A 26,451-nucleotide genomic window follows, 5' to 3' on the forward strand; every position below is an offset into this window, starting at 1 on the left:
TACCCTGTTAACTATGTGTCTATCTATCCCTGTTCTCTCCTCTCTGCACAGACCATACAAACGCTCCACACCGCGTGGCCGCGGCCACCCTAATCTGGTGGTCCCAGCGCGCACGACCCACGTGGAGTTCCTGGTCTCCGGTAGCCTCTGGAACTGCCGATCTGCGGCCAACAAGGCAGAGTTCATCTCATCCTATGCCTCCCTCCAGTCCCTCGACTTCCTGGCACTGACGGAAACATGGATCACCACAGATAACACTGCTACTCCTACTGCTCTCTCTTCGTCCGCCCACGTGTTCTCGCACACCCCGAGAGCTTCTGGTCAGCGGGGTGGTGGCACCGGGATCCTCATCTCTCCCAAGTGGTCATTCTCTCTCTCTCCCCTTACCCATCTATCTATCGCCTCCTTTGAATTCCATGCTGTCACAGTTACCAGCCCTTTCAAGCTTAACATCCTTATCATTTATCGCCCTCCAGGTTCCCTCGGAGAGTTCATCAATGAGCTTGATGCCTTGATAAGCTCCTTTCCTGAGGACGGCTCACCTCTCACAGTCCTGGGCGACTTTAACCTCCCCACGTCTACCTTTGACTCATTCCTCTCTGCCTCCTTCTTTCCACTCCTCTCCTCTTTTGACCTCACCCTCTCACCTTCCCCACCTACTCACAAGGCAGGCAATACGCTCGACCTCATCTTTACTAGATGCTGTTCTTCCACTAACCTCACTGCAACTCCCCTCCAAGTCTCCGACCACTACCTTGTATCCTTTTCCCTCTCGCTCTCATCCAACACTTCCCACACTGCCCCTACTCGGATGGTATCGCGCCGTCCCAACCTTCGCTCTCTCTCCCCCGCTACTCTCTCCTCTTCCATCCTATCATCTCTTCCCTCTGCTCATACCTTCTCCAACCTTTCTCCTGATTCTGCCTCCTCAACCCTCCTCTCTTCCCTTTCTGCATCCTTTGACTCTCTATGTCCCCTATCCTCCAGGCCGGCTCCCGTCCTCCCCTCCCGCTCCGTGGCTCGATGACTCATTGCGAGCTCACAGAACAGAGCTCCGGGCAGCCGAGCGGAAATGGAGGAAAACTCGCCTCCCTGCGGACCTGGCATCCTTTCACTCCCTCCTCTCTACATTTTCCTCCTCTGTCTCTGCTGCTAAAGCCACTTTCTACCACTCTAAATTCCAAGCATCTGCCTCTAACCCTAGGAAGCTCTTTGCCACCTTCTCCTCCCTCCTGAATCCCTCCCTCCCCTCCCCCCCTCCTCCCTCTCTGCAGATGACTTCGTCAACCATTTTGAAAAGAAGGTCGACGACATCCGATCCTCGTTGCTAAGTCAAACGACACCGCTGGTTCTGCTCACACTGCCCTACCCTGTGCTCTGACCTCTTTCTCCCTCTCTCTCCAGATGAAATCTCGCTTCTTGTGACGGCCGGCCGCCCAACAACCTGCCCGCTCGACCCTATCCCCTCCTCTCTTCTCCAGACCATTTCCGGGGACCTTCTCCCTTACTTCACCTCGCTCATCAACTCATCCCTGACCGCTGGCTACGTCCCTTCCGTCTTCAAGAGAGCGAGAGTTGCACCCCTTCTGAAAAAACCTACACTCGATCCCTCCGATGTCAACAACTACAGACCAGTATCCCTTCTTTCTTTTCTCTCCAAAACTCTTGAACGTGCCGTCCTTGGCCAGCTCTCCCGCTATCTCTCTCAGAATGACCTTCTTGATCCAAATCAGTCAGGTTTCAAGACTAGTCATTCAACTGAGACTGCTCTTCTCTGCATCACGGAGGCGCTCCGCACTGCTAAAGCTAACTCTCTCTCCTCTGCTCTCATCCTTCTAGACCTATCGGCTGCCTTCGATACTGTGAACCATCAGATCCTCCTCTCCACCCTCTCCGAGTTGGGGATCTCCGGCGCGGCCCACTCTTACCTGACAGGTCGCTCCTACCAGGTGGCGTGGCGAGAATCTGTCTCCTCGCCACGTGCTCTCACCACTGGTGTCCCCCAGGGCTCTGTTCTAGGCCCTCTCCTATTCTCGCTATACAGCAAGTCACTTGGCTCTGTCATAACCTCAAATGGTCTCTCCTATCATTGCTATGCAGACGACACACAATTAATCTTCTCCTTTCCCCCTTCTGATGACCAGGTGGCGAATCGCATCTCTGCATGTCTGGCAGACATATCAGTGTGGATGACGGATCACCACCTCAAGCTGAACCTCGGCAAGACGGGCTGCTCTTCCTCCCGGGGAAGGACTGCCCGTTCCATGATCTCGCCATCACGGTTGACAACTCCATTGTGTCCTCCTCCCAGAGCGCTAAGAACCTTGGCGTGATCCTGGACAACACCCTGTCGTTCTCAACCAACATCATGGCGGTGGCCCGTTCCTGTAGGTTCATGCTCTACAACATCCGCAGAGTACGACCCTGCCTCACACAGGAAGCGCGCAGGTCCTAATCCAGGCACTTGTCATCTCCCGTCTGGATTACTGCAACTCGCTGTTGGCTGGGCTCCCTGCCTGTGCCATTAAACCCCTACAACTCATCCAGAACGCCGCAGCCCGTCTGGTGTTCAACCTTCCCAAGTTCTCTCACGTCACCCCGCTCCTCCGCTCTCTCCACTGGCTTCCAGTTGAAGCTCGCATCCGCTACAAGACCATGGTGCTTGCCTACGGAGCTGTGAGGGGAACGGCACCGCAGTACCTCCAGGCTCTGATCAGGCCCTACACCCAAGCAAGGGCACTGCGTTCATCCACCTCTGGCCTGCTCGCCTCCCTACCATTGAGGAAGTACAGTTCCCGCTCAGCCCAGTCAAAACTGTTCGCTGCTCTGGCCCCCAATGGTGGAACAAACTCCCTCACGACGCCAGGACAGCAGAGTCAATCACCACCTTCCGGAGACACCTGAAACCCCACCTCTTCAAGGAATACCTAGGATAGGATAAGTAATCCTTCTCACCACCCCCCCCTTAATGATTTAGATGCACTATTGTAAAGTGGCTGTTCCACTGGATGTCAGAAGGTGAATTCACCAATTTGTAAGTCGCTCTGGATAAGAGCGTCTGCTAAATGACTTAAATGTAAATGTAAATGTAATTATACATTATGGGTCAGCTCAGGTCTCAGGTATAGAGTAACCATACATTATGGGTCAGCGAGGACTCAGGTATGGAGTTACCAAACATTATGGGTCAGCTAGGTCTCATGTATGGAGGTAACATACTTTATGGGTCAGCTAGGTCTCAGGTATGGAGTAACATACATTATGGGTCAGCTAGGTCTCAGGTATGGAGTAACATACATTATGGGTCAGCTAGGTCTCATGTATGGAGTAACCATACATTATGGGTCAGCTAGGTTTCAGGTATGGAGTAACCATACATTATGGGTCAGCTAGGTCTCATGTATGGAGTAACATACATTATGGGTCAGCTAGGACTCAGGTATGGAGGTAACATACATTATGGGTCAGCTAGGACTCAGGTATGGAGGTAACATACATTATGGGTCAGCTAGGACTCAGGTATGGAGGTAACATACATTATGGGTCAGCTAGGTCTCATGTATTGGAGGTAACATACATTATGGGTCAGCTAGGACTCAGGTATGGAGTAACATACATTATGGGTCAGCTAGGTCTCAGGTATGGAGTAACATACATTATGGGTCAGCTAGGACTCATGTATTGGAGGTAACATACATTATGGGTCAGCTAGGTCTCAGGTATGGAGTAACATACATTATGGGTCAGCTAGGACTCAGGTATGGAGGTAACATACATTATGGGTCAGCTAGGTCTCAGGTATGGAGTAACATACATTATGGGTCAGCTAGGACTCAGGTATGGAGGTAACATACATTATGGGTCAGCTAGGTCTCAGGTATGGAGTAACATACATTATGGGTCAGCTAGGTCTCAGGTATTGGAGGTAACATACATTATGGGTCAGCTAGGACTCAGGTATGGAGTAACATACATTATGGGTCAGCTAGGTCTCAGGTATGGAGGTAACATACATTATGGGTCAGCTAGGACTCAGGTATGGAGTAACATACATTATGGGTCAGCTTGGTCTCAGGTATTGGAGGTAACATACATTATGGGTCAGCTAGGTCTCAGGTATTGGAGTTATCATACATTATGGGTCAGCTAGGACTCAGGTATGGAGTAACATACATTATGGGTCAGCTAGGTCTCAGGTATGGAGGTAACATACATTATGGGTCAGCTAGGACTCAGGTATGGAGTAACATACATTATGGGTCAGCTTGGTCTCAGGTATTGGAGGTAACATACATTATGGGTCAGCTAGGTCTCAGGTATGGAGTAACATACATTATGGGTCAGCTAGGTCTCAGGTATGGAGGTAACATACATTATGGGTCAGCTAGGACTCAGGTATGGAGTAACATACATTATGGGTCAGCTTGGTCTCAGGTATTGGAGGTAACATACATTATGGGTCAGCTAGGTCTCAGGTATAGAGTAACCATACATTATGGGTCAGCTAGGACTCAGGTATGGAGTAACATACATTATGGGTCAGCTAGGTCTCAGGTATGGAGTAACATACATTATGGGTCAGCTAGGTCTCAGGTATGGAGGTAACATACATTATGGGTCAGCTAGGACTCAGGTATGGAGTAACATACATTATGGGTCAGCTTGGTCTCAGGTATTGGAGGTAACATACATTATGGGTCAGCTAGGACTCAGGTATGGAGTAACATACATTATGGGTCAGCTAGGTCTCAGGTATGGAGTAACATACATTATGGGTCAGCTAGGTCTCAGGTATTGGAGGTAACATACATTATGGGTCAGCTAGGACTCAGGTATGGAGTAACATACATTATGGGTCAGCTAGGTCTCAGGTATGGAGGTAACATACATTATGGGTCAGCTTGGTCTCAGGTATTGGAGGTAACATACATTATGGGTCAGCTAGGTCTCAGGTATGGAGTAACATACATTATGGGTCAGCTAGGACTTTTTAGGGTCGCTTTTTACACAAACAAGAAAAAAATACTACTATATATAATTTTCTGTTTAAATAATTATTTTGCTTTTATCATGGAAAGACTCTGTAGCCTGTGAAATGACCTGTGTTTTGGAAACGTGGAGCCATTGTCTGGCAAATACATTTCTGTTTGTTTTTACACTATTCGAGATTTGTATTCCCTGTTACTTTGAAAGAGCATCTGACGGCAACATCACATACCTGGGGCCTCAAAGTAAGTTTTGAATTGGATTACGAATAGCCTTTATAAAATGGTTCACATAATTCTTTCAAAGTGATGAGCTGGGACTCCTTGTCTCATATCACTTCTCTAATGTCACAAATCCTAATTGAGTTCCACCACCTAAATGACTCCAGCGTACCTCTGTGAGACAACTTCTCCAATAAAGATATTCTATCCACCACTTCTTAATTTCATTAAATGAATGTGACTGGTCCATCAGAAACTACCCACTGGGCAAGCTACGTAATCTCAACGTGGATATTTGGGTAATATTTGGTTGAGACGTTGATCAGCGAGATTACAACCTACAGAATATGTAAAGACAGCCAAAAGTTAGTTGAATTTCCAATGTGTTATCACTATGTCATCAACCATCCATAAACACAACCAAATATTACAGTGGAAAAACAATGTTTGATTTTTTTGTTTGGTTATCACCCAAATGTCTATCACTGCACTTTCATCCAAAAAACACTTAAAATGCTTCAAATTATTCTAGCAAAGTGATGATCTGAAGACACTACTTACTTAGCTCCTCAGTGCGGTCATCTGTAAACATGTAGAGTATGAGCTCAATGACCTCAAAATAACCTTCTTAAAATGTTTTTGTACTTGAAGTCGGTAAATTAAAGAAAATGTTCATTTTGTGGTTCTAATAACGTTATCAAAGTGAAGATCTGAAGACACTACTTACATTTCTGTTCACAGAGTTCATCTGTAAACATGTAGAGTAGATGGAAGACAGTGAGAACATCATTAATATGAACACTAGAGATGTAGTCTCTCTCTGGGACTCCTTGTCTCATATCAATGTTCAAACATCAGATAAAAGTCAGGGAACATTAATATGAACAACATGAGGTGTTTCTACTTCACTAGAAGTTACATCTATAGAAGAGACATTGGTTTATATAATATTATCAATGTGATGATCTGATGACAGTACTTACGATTCTGCTCCCAGAGTTCATCTGTAAACATGTAGAGTAGATGGAAGACAGTGAGAACATCATTAACATGAACACTAGAAGATGTAGTCTCTCTGGGACTCCTTGGTCGGGATTCAATCCAATGTGCAGTAGACCGCAGGGCACTTCACAGCTGACAAAGCACTTTTTAAAGGCATTTTCCACCGGCATTCACAGAGATCACATTCATGGTAAACACTGCACATGTGGACTCATGTGTAAAATACCTTTAAAAGTCTGTTAATCTTGTGCTGTGTTATAATGCTCCTTGAATTGAATCCCGGCCCTTGTCTCATACCACTGTTCCAACATCAGACGGAACATCTTAAAATGTGCTCAGCAACCAAAAATACTTTCAATGCTTCAAATAATTATTGCAAAGTGATGATCTGAAGACACTACTTACCACTTTCCTTCTTGAGGTGAACTGTAAACATGTAGAGTAGATGGGAGACAGTGAGAACATCATTAACATGAACACTAGAAGATGTAGTCTCTCTCTGGGACTCCTTGTCTCATTTTACTTCTCTAATGTCATAAATCCTAATTGAGTTCCACCACAAAAATGAGTCCAGCGTACCTCTGTGAGACAACTTCTCCAATGAAGATATTCTACCCACTACCACTTCTTAGTTTAATGAATGAAATGTGACTGGTCTATCAGTGATCCAGGTATATCAGAGTTCATTTTACCTTTATTTAACTAGGCAAGTCAGTTAAGAACACATTCTTATTTTCAATGACCGCCTAGGAACAGTGGGTTAACTGCCTTGCTCAGGGGCAGAAAAACATATTTTTACCTTGTCAGCTTGGGGATTTGATCTTGCAACCTGCCAGTTCCCAATCCAACGCTCTAACCACTAGGCTACCTGCCGCCCCTGCCTCCCCCAGGTAAGGATAATACTTTCCCCACTGCAGATTGAGTTGATCTATTATCACACCTGATTAGCATGTTAATCACCTGATGGTTAACCTCAGTCCTCAGTGTCAACATGTTATTCACCTGGAGATTAAAATCAGTCTTCAGTGTCAACATGTTATTCACCTGCAGATTAAAATCAGTCTTCAGTGTCAACATGTTATTCACCTGCAGATTAAAATCAGTCTTCAGTGTCAACATGTTATTCATCTGCAGATTAAATCAGTCTTCAGTGTTAACATGTTATTCACCTGCAGATTAAAATCAGTCTTCAGTGTCAACATGTTATTCATCTGCAGATTAAATCAGTCCTCAGTGTCAACATGTTAATCACCTGCAGGTTTAGTATATTATCCTGTATCCGTATAATACAACCACTGTGATGTGGTGAGGATGAAAAAAACATTGCAGACATTTCATTCCAACAAACAACGTTCATATAATCTCTCCATTACCTTTCTTATTACACATGTAGTAGATAGCCAGAGATAAACCAATCACAGCAATGGCTCCCAGACAGCATAACACAATGAAGGCCATTCTCCATGGGGTTGTATCAAATAACTCACCTAAAACACACAAATCATTACACATCAACAACAGGGTTTGGTACTAATACTACCACACATCATTACACATCAACAATAGGGTTTAGTACCAATACTACAACACATCAACAACAGGGTTTGGTACTAATACTACGACACATCAACAGGGTTTGGTACTAATACTACGACACATCAACAACAGGGTTTGGTGCTAATACTACCACACATCAACAACAGGGTTTGGTACTAATACTACAACACATCAACAACAGGGTTTGGTACTAATACTACCACACATCAACAACAGGGTTTGGTACTAATACTACCACACACATTATTACACATCAACAACAGGGTTTGGTACTAATACTACCAAACATCAACAACAGGGTTTGGTGCTAATACTACCACACATCAACAACAGGGTTTTGTACTAATACTACCACACATCAACAGGGTTTGGTACTAATACTACCACACATCAACAACAGGGTTTGGTACTAATACTACCACACACATCATTACACATCAACAACAGGGTTTGGTACTAATACTACCACACATCAACAGGGTTTGGTACTAATACTACGACACATCAACAACAGGGTTTGGTACTAATAATACCACACATCATTACACATCAACAACAGGGTTTGGTACTAATACTACCACACATCAACAACAGGATTTGGTACTAATACTACCACACATCAACAACAGGGTTGGGTACTAATAATACCACACATCATTACACATCAACAACGGGGTTGGGTACTAATACTACCACACATCAACAACAGGTTTTGGTGCTAATACTACCACACATCAACAACAAGGGTTTGGTACTAATACTACCACACATCATTACACATCAACAACAGGGTTTGGTACCAATACTACCACACATCAACAACAGGGTTGGGTACTAATACTACCACACATCATTACACATCAACAACAGGGTTTGGTACCAATACTACCACACATCAACAACAGGGTTGGGTACTAATACTACCACACATCAACAACAGGGTGTGGTACTAATACTACCACACATCATTACACATCAACAACAGGGTTTGGTACCAATACTACCACACATCAACAACAGGGTTGGGTACTAATACTACCACACATCATTACACATCAACAACAGGGTTTGGTACCAATACTACCACACATCAACAACAGGGTTGGGTACTAATACTACCACACATCAACAACAGGGTTTGGTACTAATACTACCACACATCAGTACACATCAACAACAGGGTTTGGTACTAATACTACCACACATCATTACACATCAACAACAGGGTTTGGTACTAATACTGCCACACATCAACAACAGGGTTTGGTACTAATTATACCACACATCAACAACAGGGTTTGGTACTAATTCTACCACACATCAACAGGGTTTGGTACTAATACTGCCACACATCAACAACAAGGTTTGGTACTAATACTACCACACATCAACAGGGTTTGGTACTAATACTACCACACATCAACAACAGGGTTTGGTACTAATACTACCACACATCATTACACATCAACAACAGGGTTTGGTACCAATACTACCACACATCAACAACAGGGTTGGTACTAATACTACCACACATCAACAACAGGGTTTGGTACTAATACTACCACACATCATTACACATCAACAACAGGGTTTGGTACCAATACTACCACACATCAACAACAGGGTTGGGTACTAATACTACCACACATCAACAACAGGGTTTGGTACTAATACTACCACACATCAACAACAGGGTTTGGTACTAATACTACCACACATCATTACACATCTACAACAGGGTTTGGTACCAATACTACCACACATCAACAACAGGGTTGGGTACTAATACTACCACACATCATTACACATCAACAACAGGGTTTGGTACCAATACTACCACACATCAACAACAGGGTTGGGTACTAATACTACCACACATCAACAACAGGGTGTGGTACTAATACTACCACACATCATTACACATCAACAACAGGGTTTGGTACCAATACTACCACACATCAACAACAGGGTTGGGTACTAATACTACCACACATCATTACACATCAACAACAGGGTTTGGTACCAATACTACCACACATCAACAACATGGTTGGGTACTAATACTACCACACATCAACAACAGGGTTTGGTACTAATACTACCACACATCATTACACATCAACAACAGGGTTTGGTACCAATACTACCACACATCAACAACAGGGTTGGGTACTAATACTACCACACATCATTACACATCAACAACAGGGTTTGGTACTAATACTACCAAACACATCATTACACATCAACAACAGGGTTTGGTACTAATACTGCCAAACACATCATTACACATCAACAACAGGGTCTGGTACTAATACTGCCACACATCAACAACAGGGTCTGGTACTAATACTACCACACATCAACAGGGTTTGGTACTAATACTACTACACATCAACAACAGGGTTTGGTACCAATACTATAACACATCAGTACACATCAACAACAGGGTTTGGTACTAATACTACCACACATCATTACACATCAACAACAGGGTTTGGTATTAATACTGCCACACATCAACAACAGGGTTTGGCACTAATTATACCACACATCAACAACAGGGTTTGGTACTAATTCTACCACACATCAACAGGGTTTGGTACTAATACTGCCACACATCAACAACAAGGTTTGGTACTAATACTACCACACATCAACAGGGTTTGGTACTAATACTACCACATCAACAACAGGGTTTGGTACTAATACTACCACACATTAATACACATCAACAACAGGGTTGGGTACTAATACTATCACACATAAACAACAGGGTTTGGTACTAATACTACCACACATCAACAACAGGGTTTGGTACTAATACTACCACACATCATTACACATCAACAACAGGGTTTGGTACTAATACTACCACACATCATTACACATCAACAACAGTGTTTGGTACTAATACTGCCACACATCAACAACAGGGTTTGGTACTAATTCTACAACACATCAACAGGGTTTGGTACTAATACTACCACAAAATTAACAACAGGGTTTGGTACTAATACTACCACACATCATTACACATCAACAACAGGGTTTGGTACTAATACTACAACACATTGATACACATCAACAACAGGGTTTGGTACTAATACTACCACACATCAACAACAGGGTTGGGTGCTAATACTACCACACATCAACAACAGGGTTTGGTACTAATACTACCACACATCATTACACATCAACAACAGGGATTGGTACTAATACTACTACACATCATTACACATCAACAACAGGGTTTGGTACTAATACTGCCACACATCATTACACAACAACAGGGTTTGGTACTAATACTACCACACACATCAACAACAGGGTTTGCTACTAATACTACCACACATCAACAACAGGGTTTGGTACTAATACTACCACACATCATTACACATCAACAACAGGGTTTGGTACTAATACTACCACACATCATTACACATCAACAACAGGGTTTGGTACTAATACTACCACACATCAACAACAGGGTTTGGTACTAATAATACACACATCAACAACAGGGTTGGTACTAATACTACCACACATCAACAACAGGGTTTGGTACAAATACTACCACACATCATTACACATCAACAACAGGGTTTGGTACCAATACTACCACACATCAACAACAGGGTTGGGTACTAATACTACCACACATCATTACACATCAACAACAGGGTTTGGTACTAATACTGCCACACATCATTACACAACAACAGGGTTTGGTACTAATACTACCACACATCAACAACAGGGTTTGGTACTAATACTACCACACATCAACAACAGGGTTTGCTACTAATACTACCACACATCAACAACAGGGTTTGGTACTAATACTACCACACATCATTACACATCAACAACAGGGTTTGGTACTAATACTACTACACATCATTACACATCAACAACAGGGTTTGGTACTAATACTACCACACATCAACAACAGGGTTTGGTACTAATACTACCACACATTAATACACATCAACAACAGGGTTTGGTACTAATACTACCACACACATGAACAACAGGGTTTGCTACTAATACTACCACACATCAACAACAGGGTTTGGTACTAATACTACCACACATCAACAACAGGGTTTTGTACTAATACTACCACACATCAACACAGGGTTTGGTACTAATACTACCACACATCATTACACATCAACAACAGGATTTGGTACTAATACTTCCACCACACATCATTACACATCAACAACAGGGTTTGGTACTAATACTACCACACATCATTACACATCAACAACAGAGTTTGGTACTAATAATACCACACACATCAACAACAGGGTTTGTTACTATTACTACCACACATCATTACACATCAACAACAGGGTTGGTACTAATACTACCACACATCAACAACAGGGTTTTATACTAATACTACCACACATCAACAACAGGGTTTGGTACTAATACTACTACACATCATTACACATCAACAACAGGGTTTGGTACTGATACTACCACACATCAACAGGGTTTGGTAGTAATACTACCACACAAATCAACAACAGGGCTTGGTACTAATACTACCACACATCAACAGGGTTTGGTACTAATACTACCACACATCAGTACACATCAACAACAGGGCTTGGTACTAATACTACCACACATCAACAACAAGGTTTGGTACTAATACTACCACACATCATTACACATCAACAACAAGGTTTGGTACTAATACTGCCACACATCAACAACAGGGTTTGGTACTAGTACTATCACACATCAACAACAGGGTTTGGTACTAATACCACCACACATCAACAACAGGGTTTGGTACTAATACTACCACACATTAATACACATCAACAACAGGGTTTGGTACTAATACTACCACACATCAACAAAAGGGTTTGGTACTGATACTACCACACACATCAACAACAGGGTTTGGTACTAATACTACCACACACATCAACAACAGGGTTTGGTACTAATACTACCACACATCATTACACATCAACAACAGGGTTTGGTAATAATACTACCACACATCACATCAACAACAGGGTTTGGTACTAATACTACCACACATCAACAACAGCGTTTGGTACTAATAATACCACACATCAACAACAGGGTTTGGTACTAATACTACCACACATCAACAACAGGGTTTGGTACAAATACTACCACACATCATTACACATCAACAACAGGGTTTGGTACCAATACTACCACACATCAACAACATGGTTGGGTACTAATACTACCACACATCAACAACAGGGTTTGGTACTAATACTACATCATTACACATCAACAACAGGGTTTGGTACCAATACTACCACACATCAACAACAGGGTTGGGTACTAATACTACCACACATCATTACACATCAACAACAGGGTTTGGTACTAATACTACCAAACACATCATTACACATCAACAACAGGGTTTGGTACTAATACTGCCAAACACATCATTACACATCAACAACAGGGTCTGGTACTAATACTGCCACACATCAACAACAGGGTCTGGTACTAATACTACCACACATCAACAGGGTTTGGTACTAATACTACCACACATCAACAACAGGGTTTGGTACTAATACTATAACACATCAGTACACATCAACAACAGGGTTTGGTACTAATACTACCACACATCATTACACATCAACAACAGGGTTTGGTATTAATACTGCCACACATCAACAACAGGGTTTGGCACTAATTATACCACACATCAACAACAGGGTTTGGTACTAATTCTACCACACATCAACAGGGTTTGGTACTAATACTGCCACACATCAACAACAAGGTTTGGTACTAATACTACCACACATCAACAGGGTTTGGTACTAATACTACCACACATCAACAACAGGGTTTGGTACTAATACTACCACACATTAATACACATCAACAACAGGGTTGGGTACTAATACTATCACACATAAACAACAGGTTTTGGTACTAATACTACCACACATCAACAACAGGGTTTGGTACTAATACTACCACACATCATTACACATCAACAACAGGGTTTGGTACTAATACTACCACACATCATTACACATCAACAACAGTGTTTGGTACTAATACTGCCACACATCAACAACAGGGTTTGGTACTAATTCTACAACACATCAACAGGGTTTGGTACTAATACTACCACACAAATTAACAACAGGGTTTGGTACTAATACTACCACACATCATTACACATCAACAACAGGGTTTGGTACTAATACTACAACACATTGATACACATCAACAACAGGGTTTGGTACTAATACTACCACACATCAACAACAGGGTTGGGTGCTAATACTACCACACATCAACAACAGGGTTTGGTACTAATACTACCACACATCATTACACATCAACAACAGGGATTGGTACTAATACTACTACACATAATTACACATCAACAACAGGGTTTGGTACTAATACTGCCACACATCATTACACAACAACAGGGTTTGGTACTAATACTACCACACACATCAACAACAGGGTTTGCTACTAATACTACCACACATCAACAACAGGGTTTGGTACTAATACTACCACACATCATTACACATCAACAACAGGGTTTGGTACTAATACTACCACACACACATCATTACACATCAACAACAGGGTTTGGTACTAATACTACCACACATCAACAACAGGGTTTGGTACTAATAATAGCACACACATCAACAACAGGGTTGGGTACTAATACTACCACACATCAACAACAGGGTTTGGTACAAATACTACCACACATCATTACACATCAACAACAGGGTTTGGTACCAATACTACCACACATCAACAACAGGGTTGGGTACTAATACTACCACACATCATTACACATCAACAACAGGGTTTGGTACTAATACTGCCACACATCATTACACAACAACAGGGTTTGGTACTAATACTACCACACATCAACAACAGGGTTTGGTACTAATACTACCACACATCAACAACAGGGTTTGCTACTAATACTACCACACATCAACAACAGGGTTTGGTACTAATACTACCACACATCATTACACATCAACAACAGGGTTTGGTACTAATACTACTACACATCATTACACATCAACAACAGGGTTTGGTACTAATACTACCACACATCAACAACAGGGTTTGGTACTAATACTACCACACATTAATACACATCAACAACAGGGTTTGGTACTAATACTACCACACACATGAACAACAGGGTTTGCTACTAATACTACCACACATCAACAACAGGGTTTGGTACTAATACTACCACACATCAACAACAGGGTTTTGTACTAATACTACCACACATCAACGACAGGGTTTGGTACTAATACTACCACACATCATTACACATCAACAACAGGATTTGGTACTAATACTTCCACACACACACATCATTACACATCAACAACAGGGTTTGGTACTAATACTACCACACATCATTACACATCAACAACAGAGTTTGGTACTAATAATACCACACACATCAACAACAGGGTTTGTTACTATTACTACCACACATCATTACACATCAACAACAGGGTTGGGTACTAATACTACCACACATCAACAACAGGGTTTTATACTAATACTACCACACATCAACAACAGGGTTTGGTACTAATACTACTACACATCATTACACATCAACAACAGGGTTTGGTACTGATACTACCACACATCAACAGGGTTTGGTAGTAATACTACCACACAAATCAACAACAGGGCTTGGTACTAATACTACCACACATCAACAACAAGGTTTGGTACTAATACTACCACACATCAACAGGGTTTGGTACTAATACTACCACACATCATTACACATCAACAACAGGGCTTGGTACTAATACTACCACACATCAACAACAAGGTTTGGTACTAATACTACCACACATCATTACACATCAACAACAAGGTTTGGTACTAATACTGCCACACATCAACAACAGGGTTTGGTACTAGTACTATCACACATCAACAACAGGGTTTGGTACTAATACCACCACACATCAACAACAGGGTTTGGTACTAATACTACCACACATTAATACACATCAACAACAGGGTTTGGTACTAATACTACCACACATCAACAAAAGGGTTTGGTACTGATACTACCACACACATCAACAACAGGGTTTGGTACTAATACTACCACACACATCAACAACAGGGTTTGGTACTAATACTACCACACACATCAACAACAGGGTTTGGTACTACTAACACTACCACACACATCAACAGGGTTTGGTACTAATACTACCACACAAATCAACAACAGGGTTTGGTACTAATACTACCACACATCAACAACAGGGTTTGGTACTAGTACTGCCACACATCAACAACAGGGTTTGGTACTAATACTACCACACATCAACATGGTTTGGTACTAATACTACCACACATCATTACACATCAACAACAGGGTTTGGTACTAATACTACCACACATCAACATGGTTTGGTACTAATACTACCACACATCAACAACAGGGTTTGGTATTAATACTACCACACATCATTGCACATCAACAACAGGGTTTGGTACTAATACTACCACACACACATCATTACACATCAACAACAGGGTTTGGTACTAATACTACCACACATCAACAACAGGGTTTGGTACTAATAATACCACACACATCAACAACAGGGTTGGGTACTAATACTACCACACATCAACAACAGGGTTTGGTACTAATACTACCACACATCAGTACACATCAACAACAGGGTTTGGTACTAATACTACCACACATCATTACACATCAACAACAGGGTTTGGTACTAATACTGCCACACATCAACAACAGGGTTTGGTACTAATTATACCACACATCAACAACAGGGTTTGGTACTAATTCTACCACACATCAACAGGGTTTGGTACTAATACTGCCACACATCAACAACAAGGTTTGGTACTAATACTACCACACATCAACAGGGTTTGGTACTAATACTACCACACATCAACAACAGGGTTTGGTACTAATACTACCACACATCATTACACATCAACAACAGGGTTTGGTACCAATACTACCACACATCAACAACAGGGTTGGGTACTAATACTACCACACATCAACAACAGGGTTTGGTACTAATACTACCACACATCATTACACATCAACAACAGGGTTTGGTACCAATACTACCACACATCAACAACAGGGTTGGGTACTAATACTACCACACATCAACAACAGGGTTTGGTACTAATACTACCACACATCAACAACAGGGTTTGGTACTAATACTACCACACATCATTACACATCTACAACAGGGTTTGGTACCAATACTACCACACATCAACAACAGGGTTGGGTACTAATACTACCACACATCATTACACATCAACAACAGGGTTTGGTACCAATACTACCACACATCAACAACAGGGTTTGGTACTAATACTACCACACATCAACAACAGGGTTTGGTACTAATACTACCACACATCATTACACATCAACAACAGGGTTTGGTACCAATACTACCACACATCAACAACATGGTTGGGTACTAATACTACCACACATCAACAACAGGGTTTGGTACTAATACTACCACACATCATTACACATCAACAACAGGGTTTGGTACCAATACTACCACACATCAACAACAGGGTTGGGTACTAATACTACCACACATCATTACACATCAACAACAGGGTTTGGTACTAATACTACCAAACACATCATTACACATCAACAACAGGGTTTGGTACTAATACTGCCAAACACATCATTACACATCAACAACAGGGTCTGGTACTAATACTGCCACACATCAACAACAGGGTCTGGTACTAATACTACCACACATCAACAGGGTTTGGTACTAATACTACCACACATCAACAACAGGGTTTGGTACTAATACTGCCACACATCATTACACAACAACAGGGTTTGGTACTAATACTACCACACACATCAACAACAGGGTTTGCTACTAATACTACCACACATCAACAACAGGGTTTGGTACTAATACTACCACACATCATTACACATCAACAACAGGGTTTGGTACTAATACTACCACACACACATCATTACACATCAACAACAGGGTTTGGTACTAATACTACCACACATCAACAACAGGGTTTGGTACTAATAATAGCACACACATCAACAACAGGGTTGGGTACTAATACTACCACACATCAACAACAGGGTTTGGTACAAATACTACCACACATCATTACACATCAACAACAGGGTTTGGTACCAATACTACCACACATCAACAACAAGGTTGGGTACTAATACTACCACACATCATTACACATCAACAACAGGGTTTGGTACTAATACTGCCACACATCATTACACAACAACAGGGATTGGTACTAATACTACCACACATCAACAACATGGTTTGGTACTAATACTACCACACATCAACAACAGGGTTTGCTACTAATACTACCACACATCAACAACAGGGTTTGGTACTAATACTACCACACATCATTACACATCAACAACAGGGTTTGGTACTAATACTACTACACATCATTACACATCAACAACAGGGTTTGGTACTAATACTACCACACATCAACAACAGGGTTTGGTACTAATACTACCACACATTAATACACATCAACAACAGGGTTTGGTACTAATACTACCACACACATGAACAACAGGGTTTGCTACTAATACTACCACACATCAACAACAGGGTTGGGTACTAATACTACCACACATCAACAACAGGGTTTTATACTAATACTACCACACATCAACAACAGGGTTTGGTACTAATACTACTACACATCATTACACATCAACAACAGGGTTTGGTACTGATACTACCACACATCAACAGGGTTTGGTAGTAATACTACCACACAAATCAACAACAGGGCTTGGTACTAATACTACCACACATCAACAACAAGGTTTGGTACTAATACTACCACACATCAACAGGGTTTGGTACTAATACTACCACACATCATTACACATCAACAACAGGCCTTGGTACTAATACTACCACACATCAACAACAAGGTTTGGTACTAATACTACCACACATCATTACACATCAACAACAAGGTTTGGTACTAATACTACCACACATCAACAACAGGGTTTGGTACTAGTACTATCACACATCAACAACAGGGTTTGGTACTAATACTACCACACATCAACAACAGGGTTTGGTACTAATACTACCACACATTAATACACATCAACAACAGGGTTTGGTACTAATACTACCACACATCAACAAAAGGGTTTGGTACTGATACTACCACATCAACAACAGGGTTTGGTACTAATACTACCACACACATCAACAACAGGGTTTGGTACTAATACTACCACACACATCAACAACAGGGTTTGGTACTACTAACACTACCACACATCAACAGGGTTTGGTACTAATACTACCACACAAATCAACAACAGGGTTTGGTACTAATACTACCACACATCAACAACAGGGTTTGGTACTAGTACTGCCACACATCAACAACGGGGTTTGGTACTAATACTACCACACATCAATATGGTTTGGTACTAATACTACCACACATCATTACACATCAACAACAGGGTTTGGTACTAATACTACCACGCATCAACATGGTTTGGTACTAATACTACCACACATCAACAACAGGGTTTGGTATTAATACTACCACACATCATTGCACATCAACAACAGGGTTTGGTACTAATACTACCACACACACATCATTACACATCAACAACAGGGTTTGGTACTAATACTACCACACATCAACAACAGGGTTTGGTACTAATAATACCACACACATCAACAACAGGGTTGGGTACTAATACTACCACACATCAACAACAGGGTTTGGTACAAATACTACCACACATCATTACACATCAACAACAGGGTTTGGTACCAATACTACCACACATCAACAACAGGGTTGGGTACTAATACTACCACACATCATTACACATCAACAACAGGGTTTGGTACTAATACTGCCACATCATTACACAACAACAGGGTTTGGTACAATACTACCACACATCAACAACAGGGTTTGGTACTAATACTACCACACATCAACAACAGGGTTTGCTACTAATACTACCACACATCAACAACAGGGTTTGGTACTAATACTACCACACATCATTACACATCAACAACAGGGTTTGGTACTAATACTACTACACATCATTACACATCAACAACAGGGTTTGGTACTAATACTACCACACATTAATACACATCAACAACAGGGTTTGGTACTAATACTACCACACACATGAACAACAGGGTTTGCTACTAATACTACCACACATCAACAATAGGGTTTGGTACTAATACTACCACACATCAACAACAGGGTTTTGTACTAATACTACCACACATCAACAACAGGGTTTGGTACTAATACTACCACACATCATTACACATCAACAACAGGGTTTGGTACTAATACTACCACACACACACTTCATTACACATCAACAACAGGGTTTGGTACTAATACTACCACACATCATTACACATCAACAACAGAGTTTGGTACTAATAATACCACACACATCAACAACAGGGTTTGTTACTAATACTACCACACATCATTACACATCAACAACAGGGTTGGGTACTAATACTACCACACATCAACAACAGGGTTTTGTACTAATACTACCACACATCAACAACAGGGTTTGGTACTAATACTACTACACATCATTACACATCAACAACAGGGTTTGGTACTGATACTACCACACATCAACAGGGCTTGGTACTAATACTACCACACATCAACAACAAGGTTTGGTACTAATACTACCACACATCAACAGGGTTTGGTACTAATACTACCACACATCATTACACATCAACAACAGGGCTTGGTACTAATACTACTACACATCAACAACAAGGTTTGGTACTAATACTACCATACATCATTACACATCAACAACAAGGTATGGTACTAATACTACCACACATCAACAACAGGGTTTGGTACTAGTACTATAACACATCATTATACATCAACAACAAGGTTTGGTACTAATACTGCCACACATCAACAACAGGGTTTGGTACTAGTACTATCACACATCAACAACAGGGTTTGGTACTAATACTACCACACATCAACAACAGGGTTTGGTACTAATACTACCACACATTAATACACATCAACAACAGGGTTTGGTACTAATACTACCACACATCAACAAAAGGGTTTGGTACTGATACTACCACACACATCAACAACAGGGTTTGGTACTAATACTACCACACACATCAACAACAGGGTTTGGTACTAATACTACCACACACATCAACAACAGGGTTTGGTACTACTAACACTACCACACACATCAACAGGGTTTGGTACTAATACTACCACACAAATCAGCAACAGGGTTTGGTACTAATACTACCACACATCAACAACAGGATTTGGTACTAGTACTGCCACACATCAACAACAGGGTTTGGTACTAATACTACCACACATCAACAACAGGGTTTGGTACTATTACTACCACACATCAACAAAAGGGTTTGGTACTGATACTACCACACACATCAACAACAGGGTTTGGTACTAATACTACCACACACATCAACAACAGGGTTTGGTACTAATACTACCACACACATCAACAACAGGGTTTGGTACTACTAACACTACCACACACATCAACAGGGTTTGGTACTAATACTACCACACAAATCAGCAACAGGGTTTGGTACTAATACTACCACACATCAACAACAGGATTTGGTACTAGTACTGCCACACATCAACAACAGGGTTTGGTATTAATACTACCACACATCATTACACATCAACAACAGGGTTTGGTACTAATACTACCACACATCAACAACGGGGTTTGGTACTAATACTGCCACACATCAACAACCGTGTTGGTACTAATACTACCACGCATCAACAACAGGGTTGGTACTAATACTACCACACATCAACAACAGGGTTGGTACTAATACTACCACACATCATTACACATCAACAACAGGGTTTGGTACTAATACTACCACACAGCAGTAGATTGTATCATAATAAACACTAATCTTTTGTATTGTCGTCTCAAAGCCTTTGGTTAAAACATATACTTTAAAATAACACATCGATATCTCAAGTGTTTCATGTCTAAATAATATTATGTTGTTACTCACTAGGGAGGTGAATCTCTGTCTCCATCTTCTCATTGATCCGGCTCTGTTGGACTCTGCAGGTAAAGCGGTTGGTGTCAGTCTCCTGGACAATGACATGTTGTTTGACTCTGTAGAATCCATCTAAGTCTCTGTGTATCTCAGGACGACCAGCAGAGAGATGGACTCCTTTACTGTCCAGCCACACCAGCTCAGGCTCAGGGTGCCAGCCTTCTGTTTCACACAGCAGACCCATCCCTCCCTCTCTGTGTCCCTCAATGGACACCACTGGCTTGGATCCTACAGCTACAGACACACAGACAGACTGGCTGTTACACATACTGTATCCAGTAATATGAAGGAACGAGGTGATGTCATTGTACTGTAGTTAGATTATTACATTAACATGAAAATAAACCTCACCTTTAACGAGGACTTGAATAGTGAAATCATCATACCAGCTCTTTGCCTTAATAAAACATTTGTAATGTCCCTCATCAGTGCCTTGTACCCTGGTCAGTTTCAAAGAGGTGTTTCCCCTCCACAGTTCCTCTTCAAACAGTGAAGTTCTTCCTCTATAGTAGGGAATCTGATCATCTCGTATGATTCTGTGGTTTTGGTAACGAAAAACACGACCGTCTAAGAAGTCCAGGTTCAGCCAGTCCACTGTCATGTCCTCAGCACTGATGTTGGGTTTGAGGTAACAGGGCAGAATGATGTCATCACCAGCTACAGCAACAATGGGATCAGTTGGACCAAGAACCTCAAACTTCTCTGAAGAGAAAAGACATATTAACAGTTTCAATAGTTTAGTGGTTTCCTCTCTCATCTGCACTGATCTGAAATACACTGTAGTATATATAGTAGTACTAGACACTGTGGTATATATAGTGGTACTAGACACTGTAGTATATAGAGTAGTATATATAGTTGTACTAGACACTGTAGTATATATTGTAGTATATATAGTAGTACTAGACACTGTAGTATTTATAGTAGTACTAGACACTGTAGGATATATATCAGTACTATACACTGTAGGATATATAGTAGTACTATACACTGTAGGATATATAGCAGTACTATACACTGTAGGATATATAGTAGTACTATACACTGTAGGATATATAGTAGTACTATACACTGTAGTATATATAGTAGTACTAGACACTGTAGGTATATATAGTAGTACTAGACACTGTAGGATATATAGTAGTACTAGACACTGTGGTATATATAGTAGACACTATATATAGTAGTACTAGACACTGTAGTATTTATAGTAGTACTAGACACTGTAGTATTTATAGTAGTACTGACACTGTAGTATATAGTAGTACTAGACACTGTAGTATATAGAGTGGTACTAGACACTGTAGTATATATAGTAGTGCTAGACACTGTAGTATATATAGTGGTACAAGACACTGTAGTATATATAGTGGTACTAGACATTGTAGTATATATAGTGGTACTAGACACTGTAGTATATATAGTGGTACTAGACACTGTAGTATATATAGTGGTACTAGACACTGTAGTATATATAGTGGTACTAGACACTGTAGTATATATAGTAGTACTAGACACTGTAGTATATATAGTAGTACTAGACACTGTAGTTTATATAGTAGTACTAGAGACTGTAGTATATATAGTAGTACTAGACACTGTAGTATATATAGTACTACTAGACACTGTAGTATATATAGTAGTACTAGACACTGTAGTATATATAGTAGTACTAGACACTGTAGTATATATAGTAGTACTAGACACTGTAGTATATATAGTAGTACTAGACACTGTAGTATATATAGTAGTACTAGACACTGTAGTATATATAGTAGTACTAGACACTGTAGTATATATAGTAGTACTAGACACTGTGGTATATATAGTAGTACTATACATAGTAGTACGATACACTGTAGGATATATAGTAGTACTATACACTGTAGGATATATAGTAGTACTAAACACTGTAGGATATATAGTAGTACTATAGGGTGGAGGCCTACAGAAGAGTTGGATTCGCCATTAGTTTAGTTTTTACATCATTGCAGAGGAAGGAAAGGAGACTAGGAGAGGAATCCACCTTAGGTTATGCACCTTAACACTACACAAGCAACAAAAGACACAATGAGATAATATTAATCACACACACACCAGAAAGATGAAGGAAAGGAGACCAGGAGAGGAAATCTCCTTAGGCAGTGCACCCTAAAGGGATCTCCACAGTTTACACAATGGAGCTGACGGACAATAGTAGTAGAACTATGTAGACAGAGAAGCAAAAGGACCTCATTCGGCTCTGTTTGATTAGACTGTGTTGAACCCTTAAGACCACAATAGTGACTAAAGACACAATGAGATCATATTAAATCACATACACAGAGGTATTGAAGGCAGTGAGATATTAAATGTGTATTCTACTGTACCAGAGCCTGCTGTGTGTAGGAGATATAGAAGAATCACACACAGACAGTCTAGCTGAGTCACCTTCATCCCTGAAAAAGACAATTAGATTCATCATAAAGACAAAGACTAACATAACTTGAAACCAGCAAAGCAATACTGAAGCATCACTTCTACAATAACAACGGATAATATAGTATAACACATTTCAAAAGACAAGTAGCTGATCCATTTACCTGGTTGAATCAGTCCTATTGAGGCACTGCAGTCTGATAAATGTACTAGTGTTCTGTGATCAAACTATTGTGATGTGATCAAACTACCTGCTTTCTATTCCTTGGAACAAGAACCTGTTCAACTGCATCGCTGCACACAACTGTTGCATAGTGAGCTCAGATCAGATAACATGGGTGTGAACTGTGGGGGTAAGTTTTGGTTGTGGATTCCAAGCCTGGCTGATGTGCAGACCACATGACATAGAGAGGTCTATAACCCAAGCAAAACACATTATAGTTTACTTAAATCTGTGCCACTCCTTTTATATAGTATGATATGTTTATGTTAGGTTACATGACTAGACTAGATGTAACTTAGTAAACGTAAATACAGAACATTTAAATTAGTATATGTTACGTTTGATATGGTCACATAAGACAGATGGTTATTTAAGGCAAAACTGAAAGGAGGGTGGTTGGTCGAGGTGGAAGTATAACATAAACATCTAGTGTAATGATCTAGTGGTAACGTGTTTGAATCTCACCACAGACAAACACACTCCATTTGAATGTACATTAAAAGGAACAGCCAAGGAGAGCAAGGCTTTCAAACCTTTCTAGAGGCTCTTTAATGTCTTGTGTTTTCCCACAGGAAGTCCCTTACATTATACAGTCCATAGTTTTCCTCCACAGATCTTATTATTCAGCACCAGTGAACTATAGGTCACATTCATTTCATATCTTTAGAATGAGCAAAGGCCTCCTTGAAGATGTAGATAGGCAGCGGGAACAGGTGTGAGAAACTGTCACAAACCCAAATATCAAACACACAAAGCGGAAATAAGGAATCAAATAAAAAAACATTTCCGCAAACACTGATCCCTCTTTCCCTATGAGCATCACTATCCCATTATCCTTAAAGGGGCAATCTGGGAATCAAATAACTAAACGTTCTCCCATCACTTTCTTTGGTAAACAGCTGAGGGATTGAGCTGAAGAAATGAAACCACACAAATTCATAAAGTGAGCTTTGGATGCAAGGACTGACCATCCATGAAATTAGAGTTGTAGCCATGTTGAGGCTATACAGAGTTTCTTAACAAATACATTGTTTACAAACAATGGAGTAAAACTAGCTTGTATTTTGGGTTCAAATGGGGTTCTAATGGGGTACGTTGAACTAAGCTCCTGAGGCATTTACTTCAAGAATGAATGGGTATATATCATTAATTTAGAAGTCCAAAAATGTACCAAACGCAGATTTTCCCTTTAAGATGTTTTCCTGCTTGTGGTTCTAACAGCTGAAATATCTACTAGACAACAAACATCAGATAAAAAATAAAACATTTACAAGAACTGAACAACTAAAAAGCAGACTGAGGAAAAGCAAAGCTAAAAATGTGTTTTAAATATCGTCCACAGTTTAGGCCCCCCTCAGGTTCCCTGGCAGGCTATTCCAGAGGCTGGGGGCATAATAACTAAAGGCTGTCTCTCCATGTTGGCTTTGGGATAGTTAAAAACCAGTGCCAGAGGACCTAAGGGAACCTACTGGCTACATAACTGAAAAGCATGTCTGACATGTATTAGGGTGCACAATTGTGGATTGATTTAAAAACAGGTGGTAAAAAGCTAGATTCTGGTCACATTCCTAGTGTGTGATTCAACATTTATTTCAGAATCTAAAATAACACCTAGGTTGTTTACCTTTATTGCCCGTGAATTAAAATGTGCGACGAGACTCTCTCTCTGTGCCTTGACACCAACAATAAGTACCTCTGTCTAGTCTGGATTTAGCTGGAGAACGTCCAAGCATTTAAATCACTAATATAGTCTAATCATTTA

General features: G+C 40.9%; 1 protein-coding gene across 2 annotated transcripts; it reads right to left on the reverse strand.

Moving 5' to 3' along the window:
* Positions 1 to 5,723: 5,723 nt before the first annotated feature.
* On the reverse strand, positions 5,724 to 24,777 carry LOC135534320 (butyrophilin subfamily 1 member A1-like). 2 transcript variants are annotated; one of them, XM_064961356.1, is made up of 9 exons: positions 24,631 to 24,777; positions 24,418 to 24,486; positions 22,400 to 22,750; positions 22,001 to 22,282; positions 7,583 to 7,696; positions 6,615 to 6,635; positions 6,191 to 6,211; positions 5,935 to 5,955; positions 5,724 to 5,789 (listed from the first exon to the last, which is right to left on the reverse strand). In XM_064961356.1, exons 2-9 carry the CDS (start codon positions 24,482 to 24,484, stop codon positions 5,761 to 5,763), a joined length of 906 nt encoding a protein of 301 aa, XP_064817428.1. In that variant the 5' UTR covers positions 24,485 to 24,486; positions 24,631 to 24,777; the 3' UTR covers positions 5,724 to 5,760. The 2 variants fall into 2 exon arrangements, with proteins under 2 accessions (XP_064817428.1, XP_064817429.1); XM_064961357.1 differs by lacking the exons at positions 5,724 to 5,789; positions 5,935 to 5,955; positions 6,191 to 6,211; positions 6,615 to 6,635 and adding an exon at positions 6,653 to 7,253 and having other exon boundaries at positions 24,631 to 24,776.
* Positions 24,778 to 26,451: the final 1,674 nt, after the last annotated feature.

Source organism: Oncorhynchus masou, unplaced genomic scaffold (genome assembly GCF_036934945.1).
Source record: "Oncorhynchus masou masou isolate Uvic2021 unplaced genomic scaffold, UVic_Omas_1.1 unplaced_scaffold_3253, whole genome shotgun sequence".
In the NCBI taxonomy this organism is placed as follows: Eukaryota; Metazoa; Chordata; class Actinopteri; order Salmoniformes; family Salmonidae; genus Oncorhynchus; species Oncorhynchus masou.

Coding starts and splice junctions, on each gene's coding strand:
- LOC135534320 (XM_064961356.1), bottom strand. CDS start 24,484: ATGAAGGTGACTCAGCTAGACTGTCTGTGTGTGATTCTTCTATATCTC. Junction 6,212..6,614: donor TCACCTCAAGAAGGAAAGTG/GTAAGTAGTGTC, acceptor ACATGTTTACAG/ATGAACTCTGGGAGCAGAAT. Junction 5,956..6,190: donor TGAACTCTGGGAGCAGAATC/GTAAGTACTGTC, acceptor ACATGTTTACAG/ATGAACTCTGTGAACAGAAA.